The 19,551-nt window shown below is 38.6% G+C and overlaps 1 protein-coding gene across 5 annotated transcripts in view; it reads right to left on the reverse strand.

Annotated features, from left to right (window-relative positions):
* Positions 1–927: 927 nt before the first annotated feature.
* dmxl1 (Dmx like 1) overlaps positions 928–19,551 on the reverse strand; it is a 60,560-nt gene continuing 41,936 nt past the window's right edge. For 3 of the 5 annotated variants that reach the window (XM_023344293.1, XM_023344294.1, XM_023344292.1), the window contains exons 40-51: positions 18,913–19,030; positions 18,504–18,566; positions 15,663–15,749; positions 13,090–13,208; positions 12,625–12,772; positions 9,036–9,096; positions 8,475–8,602; positions 6,369–6,446; positions 6,152–6,243; positions 5,653–5,705; positions 5,250–5,467; positions 928–3,537 (exon numbers count right to left, since the gene is read on the reverse strand). In XM_023344293.1, coding sequence (XP_023200061.1) covers positions 3,307–3,537; positions 5,250–5,467; positions 5,653–5,705; positions 6,152–6,243; positions 6,369–6,446; positions 8,475–8,602; positions 9,036–9,096; positions 12,625–12,772; positions 13,090–13,208; positions 15,663–15,749; positions 18,504–18,566; positions 18,913–19,030 — 1,396 coding nt within the window. In that variant the 3' untranslated portion in view covers positions 928–3,306. The remainder of the gene's footprint in view (positions 3,538–5,249; positions 5,468–5,652; positions 5,706–6,151; positions 6,244–6,368; positions 6,447–8,474; positions 8,603–9,035; positions 9,097–12,624; positions 12,773–13,089; positions 13,209–15,662; positions 15,750–18,503; positions 18,567–18,912; positions 19,031–19,551) is intronic. The other 2 variants (XM_023344297.1, XM_023344295.1) reach the window with 1 other exon arrangement.

The following is a 19,551-nucleotide window of genomic DNA, read 5'->3' on the forward strand; positions in this document are numbered from 1 at the left end:
AGGAGTGTTTACCGATTCCTCCACTGCTTTTGGCTGATGATGTTCAGGAAAGAATGGATTGTTGGTTGCCAAGGTAACGTCACCATTAGCAACATCGTGTCAAAGTGGCCACTTTTGATTGGGCCGTAAGGCAGTTTGTTACCACGGAGACGCAGGCTGGTGGAGAATCGTTGCTGTCCTTGAAGAAAACTCAAATTTCTTGGCGTATTTCTAATCCACCACCAGAAAAAAAAAGTTATTCTTGATTCGTCTTCAAATGCGTACTGAACCCAGAAGTTACATTAACAAAAGTGACCAAACGTGCTAAAAACACCATGTTTCTCTTTAATTAAGTAGAAAAGTGACATAAATGGAGCCAACTTCTAGCTATGCTTAACAAATGAGCCACAAAAAGAAACTGTCGACATAAAGTGTCAAAGCTACAGAGGCGAGACGTTGGTGTCAGTTTTCAGCAGGTGTTTCCATAAAGATAAATGAAGAGCATTATGTTGGATGAGAAGGTCTATATGTTAATGTGACTCACAGCCATTTACTAATAAATTAAAGCTGATCAGATGTGTCAGTTTGCATGAAGTCACTCCTTATATGGTCACGGATTATTACTCTGAATCCTTTCATGTTAAAATTGCCTCATATATACATAAAAGAAATAAATAAAAAGACAACTTTCTTTTCTGGTTCCACATTTTTCCTTTATTACATCAGTAGATTTCTGTATATAATTCAATGATTTACATTAGAAAATTAGACTTATTTAATCAAGTTCACATTTGTAAGATTAAAAGAAGAGAGAAGAAACAAATCATTTCAATTCAATTCAGGCCAGCGACGTTTGTTTGATCGTCTTTGTGCAGCAGCAACCTGAAACAAAACACTGTTAAACTGCAGGACTTTAAAGAAATGAGCAATGATTTGTTTTTTTTTTAAAAAAAAATCTGTTTATTGTCCAGTTTCTGCAAAAATACACTCAGCTGGCTACAATAAAACTGACCGTTCTCTCCAAGCTGCTGCAGAGCATTTTCCAAACACGCATATTTGCAGAGACAAACAAAAAAAAGGAAGGAAAATACGAGTTGAATTTGCGGTTTGATCAGCTTATACTCCTAAACATGAACATATTTCATAAATATACCCGTCTACACAGAATAATCTTCATAAAGTGGCTTTTATTGTCACCCACCGTTTGTCTACGACTAGTCGAGATTAAAATAAACTTGTGTATGTATATATGTACAGAATTGCATGAAACACGTTTTCCTAAGATCAGGTATGTCTGATACAAGTTTTCAGGGTTTTAATCAGAATAATATCAAGATATCACTAGAGCTGCACTGATCAGTTGGGCAAAAGCTGCAGGAATTCAATAAATGCATCAAAACTAGAAACTCCCACCCTTTCTCAGTCTATGAACACATCAATCAGCATGAACTCTGATGGACTTTTCTTTGGAGTGTAATAAAAATCTGATAAATATTAGATGATATATGTTCTGATGCACAAATTGGGAAAAAAAAATGTTACTTTCTTTGATTTAAAACAAGAGAACCTGCAGCACATTTTTCCTCATATTTAATAGTCCTGAGAGAGAGAGAGAGAAAAAAAAATCAGAATTGGTCAAAATCGGAAAATAAATTGGCCTGAAATCGGTGCATCTCTGGGTATTTTGCTGAAAAAGGTTTTGTCTCTGTTTGGACAAAACAAAGGCGATGACTGAAGTAACGCCCCATCCATCGGTTGATGGGGAAATTGCACCAATTTTGGAATAAAACATGATTTTCCACTAAAACAACTTCCCAATTTGAGCCTTACATCTCCCCCTGTTTCCATTGTCAACAGCAAAGTTTCCTGCCACAGGGAATAATCTGTGGAGTCAAACAACAAGAGAAAGCTCTGATAAATTAAAGCTACTTTGTGCAACACTATAACCAAAGCACTGTGCCGGATTGGCAGGAGGAGATTCAGAGGATTAAGGACACTTAATGTTGATTATAACACCACTGGTTAAATTTAGGCTGGGATAAACACACATCCTGGCATCTGTTATTTTTATTACCTTACCACCTTCAGCCTGCCTACTGTAGTCATATGCATTACACTACATATAATTAGCTTCATTTATCTTATGTGCAAATACAGAGAGAAACTGGTGCAGAGATGAGGAAGCGTTCACCTTTAAGAGACATTTTTGCTTTCTGACAGATGGATGAGAGGCGTGACGCTCGATTCATGCTCGTAAACTACTGCATATCAGCACTTACATTTATTTTGAAAACAAGTCATAAAAATGTTCAAATCCTATCTATGATCATATTAAATTGTAACGTTTTGTTACCAAGAATGGGCAATTATTGTTTATGGTTATTGGGTAGATAAAAGTAATTACAGTTTTCTATTTCTGGTTCCATTAGAGGACCAATAAACGTCAATATATCGCACTACTTGATGTAACTGGTGAACTACAGGAGTCGATTTCATAGCTTTATTTCTAAGGTTAGGTTCTGATTATCAGTGCTAACAAACTTATTAGCAAAAAAGGAAAAAAAAAAAGAGCCTGCACTGAATTTTTAAATCACTTTTTATTGTAACTTTTGTCATTATCTCCCTGTCCATTTATTTTGGTTCTGCTCTTCAGAAATATGTCTGGTCTAAATAACTAAGCGTCCTTCTGCAGAGTTCAAAATGACCAGAACAGCAGATGACTGGATGAATCTCTGCTGATTATCTTTGCTCGGCTGCTTCTGCCTGGAAACAGCAGAGCTAAAAGCTGTTTGGACCTTCATTATTGCTCAGTTAGTGTTTTATCCAACCCATTTGTCAGAAAGCAAGAGGCATCTCCCTGTAAAGGCGACCGCCTGCGTTCATCTCTAACTTCATCCGACTGATCGAATCCGGCTGGAGAGCAGCTCCAGTGAAAAGAGTCACGCGATACCAGCGACGGGAAAATTGGCATCTGCTCGCTTCCAACGATCCGTCTGATCCGGTTGAACATCCCGCTGCTTTCTGACCAGATGTGATTCTGTTACATCAATCCTTCCCACAGAGGGTCACCTGTCATTTATACGAGACGTCTCCGGCTTCCCTCTCTGTGCAAAACGAGCTCCTCAGTGGACGGGGAGCCGGCGGTGCTGTTGGCTGAGCGTGCTCTCGTCTGTACCCTGTGCAGTTTTAAACACTTGTGACAAGCTCCTGTGCTTGGTCGCCCTTGGAGACAAGATTTGGGTTCACATTTCAGAAGAGAGAGAGAAAAAAAAAAAATTCACAGCAGGTTATTTTACTGCGTTGTTCGTATCTGCCATGTTTTCCCGTCTAGATGAAGAACTTGACGTCGCTCTTGGGGGTGCTGCTGCTTTGCGCCGCGGCGAAGCGGTTGGGGAGCGTCCTCATCTTCATGGTCCCGTCGGCGCCGCAGGAGAAGATGTGGCTGGCCGGACCCACCTCGATCTGCATCACCCCCGTCCCCAGGTTCCTGAACAGCGACTGGCGGGCGTGTTCGTTGGGGAAGTGGTAGAGGAGGCCCTGCGTGGCCAAACTCCACACCTGGAGGCAAAAACCAGATCAGGACCAAAATAAATGACTGTAAAAACTTACCACGTGTTATTTTGGTAGTTTCTAGTCCAAATGTCTCTGTATAGCTGAAATAATCTTTATTGTCATTCAGCTCCATTTTCAAATCTTAAAACAATATTTATTAGCAAATGATCAATCTGGTTTCCCTCATTCTGCTTTTCCAAGTGCATCAAAGACGAAAGCAGCTCAGATTCAGCGGGGGGGGGGGGGGGGGGGGGGAGCTAGAAGCCTGAGCATATTTTCAAACGGACAGAGTCCAAGAGCAGGAACATGAGAGTAGCAGCAATTTATGGGCTTTAGAAGAGTAGCTGCCCTCAGAGGAGACGAGTCTTCAAAGCCTTTTAAAGGTTTAGAGGGACAGTTCTGCTCTGATGTCCTTCAGTAGCTCTTGTCCTCACTGTGGAACCATAAACGAGAACTATGGACTGACAGAGGAATAAAGCAGCTGCTCTGAGGACAAAACGGAGCAATAAAGTAAAGTTACAGATGGCTGCACACCGTGCTGTAAGTAAAGGCTTTGACTTCAATGGCTCAAACAGCATCGCAGGGAAAAACTAAGTACACCCCATGAACCCTTCAGAAGTAAAATAAACAGAAACCACATGGGAGTAATCTAAAGAGAACACTAGTGGGAATGCTTTGTAGCATCAAAACTGACAGAAGACTAAAGTAGGTCATCTCTTTAAAAAATAAAAATAATGCAAGTTATAAGGAGCAACAGACTAGAAAAGCAGCTGAGTCATTGTTTAAAGACAAAAGGAGAAGTCTTGCTCTTGTTTGCAGCATAAAGTTAAGTTAAAGCTGCAAACCTTTAACTTAAATAACCTTTTAGTTAGGTTATTTCCCATTTCCTTCCTCTAAAGCAGCTCGATTTCTGTGCACACTTTATTACTAGATACTGAATTCAATACCCTAAAGTCTATTAAATATATCAGCTTATCACCCAGTTGCTGGTCTTTCTTGCAGTGCTTTAAAAGCTTCTCCCTGTGCAGAATAATGACAAAGAGTTTCCATTAGCCAATATACAATTAATGACTTCAGATCAGGAACATCTCACGACGCTTTGAAGCTTTTTCACGAGCAATAATCCGGAGTGAAAGTCATTTGAATTCTGAGCAGCGAGATCCGTAACCAGAGCACAATGGCCTCATCCTGCAACAGCTGGCTGATCAGCACCAATCTAATCAAGTCAGGAGATTAAAGTCCCCATCCCCCGATATGGAGGAAAAAAAATAAAACATCTTCATTTGAAAACTTAAAGAGTAGAAGTCCTCTGCCTTATTTTTAGTGCCACCCACTTTCACCTTCGACATACGTCTCCATCAGTCACTGCTGTCCAGAGCAGATGGTTAATCATGGAGTGACATTGATTTCCATTGACTTTGATGGGGCTCGCCGCCCCTGTGGACAAACGGCCGTCATCTGACTGACGATCTGGAAGACGGCCAGACACTTTCCCACCTGGGTGCCAGACGCCCTGTGGGGATGTTCTCTCTGTCGGACAACTTTACTTTGTTCAGAGGAAATGAAGTGCTTTCATTATCAAGGGCTCCATGTCTCCATATTACTGTGTGGATTTAAAAATGGTCGATTTTCTAAAACCCGAAAAACTTAACCTTTTCTTGGTTTTAACTCTTTCCTCCCATCTAATTGAATCCTCTTCAATCAGCTCGTGTAAGTACCTTAATGTTTCCCTCAGCGGATCCGCTGATGAAGCAGTCCTCAGTGGGATCGACAGCCAGCGCTTTAACCGGCGAGTCGTGGGCCTGGAAACTCTGCCGCTGGTGTCGATGTGGAAGCTCCAAGATGGTGATCCAACCTTTCCTCCCGCCGGTGAGGAGAAGCTGCCGCCGCTGCGCCATCGAAAGCACGGTGGCGCCGGAATCATGGCAGCAGAAAGCTAATGAGAGAGACGAAGAAATGAGGGAGAAACAGGAAACACGAGGACTCAAAGCAGAATGGCCGTGAGGTTTTTAATGGGCTTCAGTGCAGAACTGTATATATTTGAGAACGATTAGTTTATTTCTTAAAATTAAGAAAAATAAATCAGAATAATTCATAACTAATAAAAAAAAAATAGCGTACCATGAACTAGGTTGTTTGCAGGAGTGACGAGTGTGTCCCAGAGACAAACATTCCTGCAGAGCAAAAACATTTCCAAATGATGATCCACTTCTTATCACACAATCTGATATTATATATGATATTTTGTCAAAGGAATTGGCTTTTCTGTCACAATAAAGCCTCACTGACAGGATTTACTACGTCAGCCCATTCTTAGCAGCTTTAGCGTCTTCAGCTGTTGTGGGAATGATTTTCATACGGTTCAACAACATGGTTGTGGTTACATTTTGACCATCCTTTCAGAAGCATACTTTTGAGGTCAGACGCTGATGTGGGACTGGATACTTTGCTGGCTTACGGTTTTTTAGTCATCTTTATCTCGAAACAAATCACACCAGCAGTCAAAATGCACATAAACAAAACTCATAGGACATTAAGGATTCAGAGTAATTCAAGTTACAGGGAATACAGATTTAGGACAGGAAACAGTTCAAAAAGAAAATAGTTCATGTTTTTGTACCTGTTGTCTGTTGAAAGACCTGCGGTGGCGATGAGGGAAGAAGAGCCAACAAAAACAAAGTCATGAGCTGTTTTGTTGTGGCACTGCAACGTCTGGCAGAGAGGAGCACAGAAGGGAGTCGGTAAAAATGACAAAAGAATAAAACCGGTAAAACATTTATTTCACATAACAGCCGTAATGGGATATAAATAAAACTATAAATAAATAAATAAATTACCAGGTACGGTTTGAGTGTGCTCCCACTGGTGTTGGTTTGCCAGAGACTTAATCCTCCATCTGCATCTACAATACCAAACTAAAAACAAACAGACAGCAGATTGCAGTAATTGAAGTAGTAGCACCATTAATTTATTTGAACAAATAAAACCCCTAAAACCAGGTTTGCAACACGATACTGAGAGCTGTAAAGATTGGGCCAAAATTATTCTACAAAACACAAAAGTCACTTGTCATTCAAGTTGAGGGGAAACAAATAAAAAAATAAAGGTTCTGTTGGGAATCTGGGATCAACAGAACATCAATAATGTTACTGAATTTCACCGTCAGTGGTCATAATGTTCTGGCTGATATGCTTGCATAACTAAAATGAGGTGCTCTGCTTGTATTCTCTCTGCATTACTTTTATTCCAGAGCCTATTTCTCTCCCTGCCAGCACAGGCAGATAAGTACTGGCACAGGAGAGGCACCATCTGAGAAAATTATTGGCCTGAGGCGAGAGCCTGAGTTCAAAACGCTGGCTTCGTTCAGCTCAGTAACAATATGTGCTGAGGACCAACTCCCCACGGTGGTGTGAGCTGGAGTGGCAAATTTGTGACAGCAAGTATGAAAATATTGTTGAATACAACAGAATGGTGACCCATTTCATAACAGTGTACCAACAAATTACCTAACGGATATATAAAAATGACTTGGAACCAAAATCTCCTAAAATTAGAAACATGCAAGACAAATCAATCACAATCAGGCTTTGTGTTGTTTTTTTTTACTTTTCTGACACAGAAGGAGTTTTCAAGATCACATCTCTCTAAAACAGAAAGACTGAAATTGATTGATTTTGACAAAAAAATGACAGATTTGTCACATGACAGCACATCGAACAAAAAGAGGATGGAAGGAGAACTTCTAAATCTAGCCCTAGTGGAGTCCACAGCCAGACCTCTGAGCCAGCTGTGGGTGTTTGTGAGACTTAAGAAACTTTGTTTTACCGTGTGGTTCACTTTATGTGTCCCTTGTTAGTACAAAACAACTGCTGATGTTTATAATTTGTATTTAATAACTCAATCCCTGTTCTCCAGACCATTCCAGTTGCATTTTAGCAGCTGCAGGACTGATGCGTTAATCTGTCTCAGACAACTTAACTTTACAGGAATTAAATCCCACTGAGGAAAGAAAATTTAGACTTTTGACTACTTCTATTCCCTGCTACTTTTGTTAAATGGCCACAGCAACCATGCTTTTTAAAAATATTTCAGGCATGTTTATCCATGACTTATAACAAGAGCGAAGACAACTTTTTCTTCTACAAACTGCAAATTGTATTTAGTATGCAGCATTAGTTTGAAGTCATTTTTTGGGGAAAAACATGAGAAAACTGACTTTGGATTGACTAAAAAGGATGGACTGTAGCAAAGTTAAATCTTCATGAGTGGAAAAAGTTATTAGTGGAAAAAAGTGAGAATTGTTTCTGCTTCCATTGATTCCTGATATATTTTACAAATCCACTAAAGGATTCTGTTTGCAGTTTGGAGTGCTGACCTGAGTCTTTGTGCATCAGAGAAACAATGACGAAAAACTAAATACAACCACAATTTTAGTTTTTCATCATAATGTTTGGTAAATGTTTGTACACTATAGTAAATTATGGACTGAAGTCACCACAAAGAGCTTTTAAATTGCTGAGCATTGTGTTGGTTTTTAGATCCCCTAAACTACTCAGACAGCATTTCTCTTCATTGTAAAATTTAAATATCTCCACTTTCTAAGCACAAACTAGAGCTGTAGCTTTTGCCATCATTACTTCCTTCTTTGAGAAACATGGTGTCATGCACTGATGCCCGAGTTCATTTCTGTCTTATACTCAGTTGACATGGCAATTAATTTAACTATTGTTAGATGCAACTTTGGATATAATTTAAAATGATGAGCTTTAAACAATGCCATTCAATTAAAATGTTGGCTGTACAGCAGATATTGAAAACAAAATATTGCTGTGCTCCATGAGGTATTTACGCTTCATTTCTATCAGATTCATTTCAAACTTCAGATGTGGTTCTAGTATTCAGTCTTTATCAGCTTGCAGCCCATAGGATGAGTGTGAATTCACCTTGTTCCCTTGGTGGTTGAATCGGATCCTGGTGACTCTGGAGTTGCCTGGACTTCTGAAGCAGATGATCTGCTGAGAGTGACCCCACTCGAACATCCTCACGCTTCCGTCTTGAGCTCCTGTCAGGTCTGACGAACAGGAAAAGGAACAGCAGAAATGAAGATGTAACATCTTTTAGGTAGATGTCAGTCAGTGCTTGGATCTCAGCATATCTTCGCTGCTGTTTAGTTCCCAAACCATCCATAATTGATCAAGGAATGGGTTCATTTATACACGCTTCAGGAGGCATTTTCCTGACATGCTGGGGATTGTCCTCCCCAGTTTGCATTTTCAGAGAAAAAGTACAAGAATCTCAACCAAGAGAGCTAATATACGTAATCTTTATTTGAGGAGCAGCAGAAAAAAAATAAATACATTTTTCAGTTGCAGAATATGTAAAAGTTTTGGTCATGTAATGCTCCCTGGAGGCTTTTCACACCAGAATATGACGAATGTGTTGCATTTTTAATATAAAGGCAATGACTCCTCCGATCTACTGACAGACGTCAGAGTTCTACTTACAGTATGGCAGTGTGGGATGAGAGGTCATTCTTCTCACGTTGTTGATATTTCTCTTTATCATCTGGGAGAAGGAGAGGAAAGAGGGGGTGGACATGAGCTTAACCAAGAAAACTAAACTTATTTTTAAAGAAGAAAAAATATACTGTTGTAAAAGAAAGAGGTCAAAATAAATGCATTGCTAGGAATGATGGTGCAGGTCATAGGGGGATCTCAGAGAAAAACAGAAACATAGCAAACTTTTTGGACTTAAAAACAAAACCCTTCAATGTTTTAAGGTTATTACTGCACTGAAAATGAACCACAGTTGTGGAATAACCTTGCAGGCTGAATAATTTAGAAAGGTAACAAAAGCTGATGATAGAACAGAACAACCCATGTACTCACAGTGAGAGAAACATGGACTATAAACACAGAGGGTGTTTGATAAACAGATCAATTATACAGGTACATCTAAAAATATGATATTGTGAAAAGTTCAATATTTATTCAGTTATTTCAGAAATGTAACCTGATCTATTACATAGAAACGTTAAACATGGAGAAATGATTATAGCTTAGAGATGATGAAAACCCAAAAGTCAGTGTCTCAGAAAAATGGAGTATTGAAAAAGCACGATATCGGTAACTCATGGGCTCACATCTATGGTTTTTCTCGAACTTCTACTGAACTTCATGCAGTCCTCTGCAGAAATCCAGAAGCCGATTTTATTTTCTAGCTGGATTTGGCAGCAGCTCACACTGCCAAAGCTACCAAAACCTGGTTTGGTAACTATGAATCTCTCTCCTGACCTTTAACCCCAGAGTAAGTCTATGGGCTGTTATCAAAAGATGGTAGATCCATCAAAGCAGTCTGGGTTTCCATTACGCCTACAGAGTGCCACAGGCTGATTGCATCCATGCCACGGTGCATTGATGCAGTAATTCATGGAACAGGAGGTCCAAACTGGAAGTTAATCTACTTTTCAGAGGCTTGACATTTCCATTTAAATATTCTTTTTTTATTACTGATTACTGCATCTTTGTTTTTTCATAAACTAAAGTATAAACCTCAAAATTACAAGACATAAGAGTTTGACATGTTGAAGCATGTTTTTATTGAGTCTATATAATTTATAACCTTCACTCTCTGAGATTAGTGACAAAAAACATATTCAGCTTTTTCCACAGTATTCACATTTTTTCCTTTTTTTTTGATGAACCCGTCCTGGATAAATATCTAACAGAACAAACTTCAAGAACAAATTGCCACAGCATCTCATACGCTGGGAGCTTAATGTCTTCTAACGCGCCAACCTCTCCAGAACGCCCTCAGGCTTCACAGCCATCCATTTTCAGGGCTGGTTTAGAGTTGTTACACACCACTTAGCGCATGTTTGCCCAAGTCCAGTCCTCGAGAGCAACTATCCGACAATTTCAGATGCATCCCTTCTCCAATACACCTGAAATCAAATGACTGGATTTCCTCATCAGCATTCAGATCTGCACAGGTTTGGTAACGAACCATTTATTTGCTTCCTAACATCTCTTTTCCTCATTCCTACAGACATAAATAATGTGGTGACTTTTGTTTTCATGTTTTGCCTTGGATTCCATATCATCCTCTAGTTCTGATTTATAACTTATAAAGCTGGAAAGCTGTTAACATGAAAATTAAAATAAAATTAATATCTCTGTTGACACTAACATTACATAAATCTAATATGCAATGTTACTTTGAACAACAGAATTAGACAATTGTTTCAGTTTAATCTACTGCAGCTTTTCTGTCCCACTTTTCAGCTGTTGGCTCTGTAAAAGCACACATTAACCTCAGAGTTTTATTTCTTATTCCATTATTCAGCCACAACTTTTTCTCCTCCAACCTTCTGCAAACCGCCTGACTGCTTAGTAACATCATAATCATCCTGAGTGGATTTTACTGCCCAGTCCGCATAACAATAAGTGAACAGGGTAAAAATCAACAAACATGACTCACACCTACATGATTCAGACCATAAAATTAAATCCAGCTCCCTTCTGGTTGATAACGCCAAGCTTCTCTGAGTCAAAACAGCTTCCTGCCTTTTTATATTGAAAACAGCTGAAACCACAGCTTCAAAAAACAAAAAGGTGGGAAACAACCTCTCATTTCTTCTGTTAGCCTATGATAGGAGCTAATGTTAGCAGCAGCCAGGACGCTTTTGGCAAACTGAGTACAGATGAAAATGAATTATTAATGTAAATTATTTCAGCTGTATTGAGGATTTTGCTTTGAGAACAAAGAAGAGCAGATTAGGAGCAAAAGACATCAGTTACTTCCAGAACAGCAGGGTTTGGTATTATACTTATAAAGTTATTCCATCTCAGCTGTTTGAAAGCTGAAATTGTTTTGCTGCTTTTTGGAAAATGGGTCTTTGAAATAACTTTCAAAAACTCTGATTATTAACAGTCAGAACAAAACTGGGTTGTTTCATATTGATTGATCCAGAAACATCATTTTCATCTCGACCTGTCTCGATAATCTTTATCCAGTTAATTTAACTTAACTGAGAAATATGCATCAATAAATTCTTTGCAGCAATAAATTATGCCACCAAGTAGGTTCAAACATTTTGTTTTTACATTTTTTAAACTACATTGATCCAATACATATTGTGTTGATTTAAACTACTAATTAGAGTGCTCCACAAGGTTCTGTACCTGAGCAAATTACTTTTGTATTGCAAAATTCTAAAAAAGTATTTTTTTAAATTAGAAATACCCTTATTGGATAATCAAAATCCTCAGTATTTCAGCCCTGGAGCTCCTGATCTTTGTGCTTTAATGTCTGTGTTTAGATCGGTCGGTAATTTTTGCAGACACAACTTGCCAAACTGTGCAAATGATATTGGTAAGGAACTGAATTCCTCAACAAGCTAAACGCTTCACGCTCAACATTGATGTTCACATTTAACTGATTGTACAGGCTACTGTTTCTTCCTGTCTGAGTCAAGTGACTTGCTTTGTTTACAGATATTTCCAAAATACAGTTTGTATTATTCAAAAGCAAGACAAAAAGCAGATATTACAGGTTCAGATGTTCAAAACAAAGCAGTATGGTTAAAGATGCGGATTTTTTTTCCCCCTGCAGTTTTGTCTGCAAATGATTTATTGGATATGCACTGAAATACTTCATGAAGCAAATTATCAACGAGTCACTTGAAAAGAGACAAACCATGCTAACGTTAGCCAAGCACTTTCAGAATACTAGGAGGACTTGTTTTTATTGAAGCCTGCTACTGGACGTGGCAAATCAAATTTAGAGATAAATGCTATGCACATTTCACACATAATAGTTCTGCCTACAGAATATTAGCAGAATATGAAGCCCATCCCGCAGAGTTATTTGGCTGGGACAAAATGGTACAGATTTAATTTTTCCTAATACATGTCGACAGATGACCAAAAGTCTAATCTATAGTTAATCAGATCAGTGACAGGTAAAGAAAACCATTATTGCACCATCACTAGCTTATATACTATGAAGTAAAAATGAAGCCTAATAAGCCATTGTCATTCTTAACACCTGCAGCGTTCATTGGAGTGCCTAGTTTTAACGTTACAAACTTACCACAGCTGCACCTCTGCCGGTCTGGTGGCCTCCAAGCCACGGCACATTGATGGGTGTGCCGGGGCTGCTGTGGGTGTATGGAGTGGTGCCGTGAAGCGAACCAAAGTCATCACGCGCATGGACCACCAGGAAGTCATCACCACCAACACTACAGGGAGAAAATAATTAGACATGTATAATTAGATGACATGGGTCACAAGACAGAGCCTGACTGGTTAGGGATTAATTTCACGCAGCAAATGAACAGCCTTACATCTGCATTCAGGAATATATTAATATTTTAAGACTACAGCTACATTAAAATGATTGTTTATACTTAGATTTTAAATTAAAATAATCCGAATTTGAGTTAAAATGAAAAATACTGTCAACAAATAATGAGTGAGCGAGTTGATATCACCCCTGGTGCAAACCAGCGCAGTGTGAATAAGCAAAATGCTCAAACATGCAGGATTGCTCTCATACCCTTTGGATTCGACTTCATCTTCATCGATCCAAGTCAAGATCTGCGTGGCCAAGATGGATGACACATCCAGCTCCTGAATGTCATGTGTGGAGGCCATGACTAAACAATTACGGTTTGCCTAGTGGACAGACAAAAGACGGGGCATGAGGAAAGAAAGGGATGGAAGAGAGGAGAAAACAGGTCGAGTCTCAGAGGAAACTGCATCAGACAAATTTAATGTGCTCTAATCAAGTCTGCTGACCCCGGCCTCCAACTTCCCTACTGGCCAGAGCTCATCCATGCCGGTTCACATCAGCATCAAGATGTCACTTGCAGACACAAAGAGTGTGTAGTAACACTTTGTGCTTGTGTTGAACAACAAACCTGTCTGTCCTTAAGCAGAAAATATTTCTTTTTTTAAATATACAGGTGTATCTCAGTAGATTAGAATATCATCAAAAGGCTTATGTAATTAATTAAACTGAAGATGCATTAACCACAAAGGGAAACATTTCAGTCAATTACTTTGGATAACTTGAATTGTTATGGCTCATGGCTAATTAAAACAAAACCTTTCCAAATCAAAATGTCAACCTACTAAAAAGTATGCCCATGTACTGTACACAACATATGGACTTGTTTTAAGTTAATATTGATGAAAGAACTAGTCATAAGTGAAATCTGATAGTGGAACCAGCCATTTTAACATATTATATGGAAAAAAATGTCTGGCTCCACTAGCAGATTATCACTTATAACTAGTTCTTTTTCCATCAATTTTAAGGAGTTATTGGCTTAAAATGTTACCCAATTTCTTGCTGAAAAGTTACTTGTTAGTTACTTTTGTCTTATTTTAAGTGTGCTATGATATTTGCACTAGAAACTAAAGCAGATATACTTGGTATGATTTTGTGTTTTTGCAGTGACCGTCAATACTTTGTCTGGGCTAATTTTGCATGAATTACTGCAACAATGCAAAACTATTGAAATGTTAAAGAAACCCAGGTAGAAATAACAGCAGCATTTGTCTCAACTGGATTATTGGATCTAGAGTTTTTCATTGTCCTCTTGACAAAAAAAATATGGATTCTCTCTGAGCTGGAACAGTCAGCAAACTGATCTGACCCAAATCCCAGAGACAACGTGGTCATTAAAGAGGTTATTGGTACATTTGGCAATGTGGGCAGGTGCCAAGTCCAGCTGGACAGTAATACCAACAAGCTTTCCAAAAGGCTTGTTGGGAGGAAGAGACCAGAAGTGACTAAAAACTTTCTGGTAGATGGCTGTGTTGACTGCAGACTTGATAAAACACAGAAGATCACAGGGCACCTCAGACTTAAAACAACGTGGATTCTGTGTCTCCGGTCTTCCACCAAACTCTGGGATGTTGATTTTCAAATGAAAGCCAAACTTTACTTTAATCTGGGAAAAAATGGCATTAAACCCCTGAGCAACAGTCCAGTTCTTTTTCTCTGTAGCTCAGATAAGTCATTTCCGACACAATATTTGGATCAGGAGTAGCTTGACACGAGGGATACGATATTTGTAGTCCATGTGTAGGAATCGTCTGACTAGTGGGTCTTAATGGACCGACTTCAGGGTCAGTCCACTTTTTGTGAAGTTTCTTGATCGGATTTTCTTTGTCAAACTTCTCAAGGTCGCAGCCATCCTTGTTGCTGGAGCACTATTATTATCACACTGTTTCCTTCCACTCAACTTTCTATGAATATGCTGGGATACAGAACTCTGAGCAGCCAGTTTCTTTCACAAACATCTCATGCTGTAGCTTCGCTGTAGATGACATTTGTCCGGTCAGCAGTTTTACCCACTTTTGTGTAACTTCGCACCCAGACTCGGAGACCTGTGAGGACCTCAGGAAACCTCTGCAGGTGTTTTGAGCTAATCAGATGATTAAATTCAAAATTCAAATTCAAAAAATTTTTACTTTTTGAAATGAGTGACAACATTTTTTCTAGTTGTACCTTTACATATTTTTGGCTACTGTCCCATTTTACCAAGAAAAATTAAGCTGTTTTTGGAACTATAGAAAACACACAGTGCTAAAATATTAACTGAATAGATAAGAAGACAGATATACCATGTTTCTGCTGACATACTTGTTCCACATTCAGTCCAAATTTAGTTTTTATCATGAATTCTAGTGAAAAATTTCAATGACTGAACAAACTTACTCTATGTACAATGTTAGTCTACGCATGAAATGTGTAGCATTTTTACAAAAACAATGACTAGAGGAGATAAAAAATAAGCACCGAAGGAAAATAATAAAATGAGCAACGTTTGTTGCATAATATTTGGTCACAATGATGATTAGAATTCTAAGTAAACAAGTTTCTACAGCAGTTTTCCATTACAGAGAACCGTGTTTCTTCAAAGACAGAGGAGCTACAACACAAATCACAAATACTGCATCAGCTTCCATGGCGCTGATAAAAGTTTTATATTACTGAGAAAAAAAGAAAAAAAAAAGCAAAGGCAGCCAAACATGCAACTGAAGTAATTAACTGTGAACACTTGTATCTTTTTTCATAATGTTTTCTAATACTTAGTGACATCAGTGTGAGGCTTTTACCTTGTTGATGGCAAAGGCTGTAATGATGTCAGATTCCTTGTGGATGATGCGTGCTTTGCCTCCGGGGCAGCCCAGATCTGACTCAGTCTGTGGCAAGTAACAGACACAGACACACACACACACCATGTCACCACCATGGAGATTTAGTAATTACAAGTGAAACATTGGCAAATATTTCCTGCAGACAAATAACAGCCTTAATCCCTGCTCCATTTCCTTTAAACTATGGAACAGACATAACAGAGCTGAACAAACTATTTGTCAAGTTATGTTCAGCAGAATTTATCTGCAAAGCTAATCCTATAAATTATTTTTATTTCTATAGCATTTAAGAATCTCCCGCTTCTGATTAACAGAAGAAAAATTGAATCAGGCCAAACTCTTGTTCATTAAGGCTCGATTACAGCGCTACAATGCAAAAAGTACTCACACTTCCTAATCTTTTTCACAGTATCACCAAAGCTTCAATGTGTTTAATTGGGAATTTACGCAACAGAGCAACAAAAAGTGGTGCAGGATTATAAAGTGAAAAGAAAAATGAAAACCAGAACCACCTATTACATCTCTACTAGTTTTGCACATCCAGAGACTGAGCATTAGGAGACAGATTGGATGGAGAGCACCAATAAAGAACAAATGTCAAGTCTTTCTACTGATTTTCAATTGGATTTCGGCCTGGACTTTGACTAGGCCATTCTAGCCCATGAATTGTAGCTAGTAATGTATAGTATTAATCACTCCTTCCAGAACAATAGTTCTGGAACTATTGTTCCAGAACTATTGAGGTTCTCCTTCCAGAACAATAGTTCTGGAAGGAGAACCTCATCTCAAGTCTTCTGCAGCATCTAACTTGTTTTCTTCCAGGATTGTTCCATCCACCTTCCCATGAAGTTGTACCAGTTGTACAGAAATCCCAATAGCATGATGCTACCACCACCATGCTTCACCAAAGAAATGATGTATTCAGGAAAATGCGCAATGCTTTTCATGCAAAATATGTTTTTTATTTAGGCAAAAAGTTCAGTTTTGGACTCATCTGGCATCAAAATAGTTAAACCTGATTACTGCCCTTCCTCTTGTCTGTTTATGTGGATGAGCGTGTCTTTGTAGGGTTGCAGTAGTGTCATACTACTTCTATTTTCAGTTGATGGATTGAACAGAGATGTTTAGAGCTTGGGATATTGTTTTGCAGCCTAATCTTGCTCTATACTTCTCCACAAACTTCTCCTTGACCGGTCTTTGTTCTCTGGTCTTTAAGCAAACCTTCACAGAACTCTAAAGTTTAAAGTGAGATTAAATTACACAAAGGTGGACAATATTAACTAAGTAGATGACTTCTGAGAGCAATTAATATATAATAGGGCATAAGAGTAAAGGTGGTTATGCAAAAATGTATAAAACACTTCCAAGGTTTTTATGTACAGAAATTTTGAAACCTCATCTATCATTTTCACAATTATGCATAACTCTGTGTTGGTCAATTATTTAAATCCCAATTAAAAACAATAATGTTTTTGACTGAAACATGAACACAAAAAAGGTCAAGGGAGATGAAAGGCTCAGTAAGTAAATGCTGGCTAGTAGAGAGCAGAAGGGAAAAAGACCCTGGAGCGATGAGTGGTCCGGTGGAATGCGTACAGCTCTGCAGGCTCTTCTGTAGCTCTGCACATTGGACACAGAAGCTAGAACTTAATGCCCAAGTTACTCGAGTCGAGATTGAATTAAAGTCTTCTGCGCATTCAGTCGGGAGGAAAAGATTGTGCCGTTTTCTTTCAAGGAGTCAAACAAAACTTGACCTGCAGAAATCTAAATATGGTGTTTTGCCATTTCCTCTAGCACATAATCTCTGCAGGATGCAGATTCACTGCGACAGAGTTGAACCCATTAATGTGAAGCTGTTCAGCTTCATAGGGTGTCCTCCGAGAGACTGGGTTAATTAAAACTGAACCAAATAGGAGTACCTACAATGTGCCAGCTCTCATGGTGGAAGCCAGAAGATCTGTAAAGCATCAGTTTACAGACTTATCTTAAATTTATGCCTCCCATTCACATCAATATTGAGGCAGGTAAATGTAAGATTAATCTCAAACTCATGACAGCAACATTCAGAGTTCATAGTCCTAAAAATACATGTACTGTAATTCTGTCAGAATCATTTAAAATTGGATTAAAGAGGTCACATTTGCAAGTACTTTGAACACGTGTGCATATTGCCACTCCTGCTTGAACCATTCAAACTCTAAACCCATGACGTGCATTACATAAGGTGTTACATTTACAGAAATGAACAGCAGCATGCCATACACATCTTAGTGTTAAAAGAATTACATAAAATGTTCTGTTCTGCAAGTCGCAAAGCTTGTGTACTATATTTAGAAGCACTGTGCTTTGTAAAAGCCTGCTGATAAACATGGAGCCCCATCAGAAAAACTTTACAGCTGAAGACACTTTGATTTGCTTGACTTTTTTCTAATGAATCTGCATTTCAAAGCTGGACTTTGAAACGCAGAGAAGAGTTTTTTCTTAATTTTATTTTTACATTAATTATCACATCTCTCAGAACCTGTTGCAACACTGCTGTTTTTTATAAAGCGAAGGACCAGAAATGACCAAGATAATTTGCTAGTGACCAAAATCAGACAATTTTCAGCTTGACCTGCACTGGACCACAAAACGTTTGATCGGTGGACCTTTGGTTAAAGATTTTAAAGCAAGTATTTCATCTTGGGGAGTTTTGACCTAATAAAGTGTTGCAAAAAATTATGAGATTTGAAACCAAAGTCCATCTCACTCATCCCACTCCCATATAAAAAACAATCATTGATCAATAAGTAGCAGTACCTGACTGTTTCCTGCCTCCTCCACTCCTGAATATTTCATACTGTCAGTGTGGTCCTCAACCGACTTTAGTGATTGGGGGAGCAGCGAAAGGTAGACCAGCACAAACAAAACACACAACAACCAGTGATAAAACATGCAAATACACAAACTTTGATTTACTGCAATGTTATTAGCTCAGAGTAATTATTTGCATACAAAATGGAAGCATCAACATGCTAATGAAGGCAATTATGATACATGTGGATTGCATGCAGCACCCAAAAAGCACAAAGGCATTAACAGGGATTTAATTATGCTATCTGACCAGGGATTCATGCAGATGCACTGTGGTAAATGGTAAATATGACACTTAGTGAGGGTTAATATAGCGTGTCTCATGCAGCAGGTTGGTTGACTAAATGTGACGCACCTGATTTGTGCCTGGTTTCTTGGTGAAGATGTTCCTAATGAAAGTCTCCTGCACCTCTTCCTGTTTCACCAAGTACTGCCATAAACGCTTCACCGGCAGTACTGAGTGGTGGTTATTTCTGGGAAAAATAAAAAGAGTATTAGAGTAAAACATATACATTCTTTTGAGTGATGATTAATTAGTAGCACAAAGCTAATACAAAGAAAATCACATTTAAAAACTCTGTCAAAATACAGCTTACAAAGATGAGGAGAAAAGGGAAAAAATAACAGCAACAGCAAATAAAACGAATCAAGAAATATTTTATATTTAAAACAATTCCCTAAAACAATAGCACACTCTCATCCTCTGTCTTCACCTCCCAATTGCCTGTGAACACCCTAAAAACAATGAAGCCCTTCAACAACAGACAAATCATCTGGAAAATTAATAAGCAGGGGAGACCAAACATCAAGAATCGAATCCTCATTTCCTCCGCAGAAACGCTTTCATGAGGAATAACTCTAAAACATTTCAGTTTACCACAAACTACCAGTAGGAAGTTTATAGCCAGAATATATTTCAGAGCCAGCAGCAATAGCTTATCATATAGTTTACCCTGTAAATAAGTCAATGATATTCACCTTTTCCAGAAATAGA

The sequence above is a fragment of the Xiphophorus maculatus genome, chromosome 12, assembly GCF_002775205.1.
Source record: "Xiphophorus maculatus strain JP 163 A chromosome 12, X_maculatus-5.0-male, whole genome shotgun sequence".
In the NCBI taxonomy this organism is placed as follows: domain Eukaryota; kingdom Metazoa; phylum Chordata; class Actinopteri; order Cyprinodontiformes; family Poeciliidae; genus Xiphophorus; species Xiphophorus maculatus.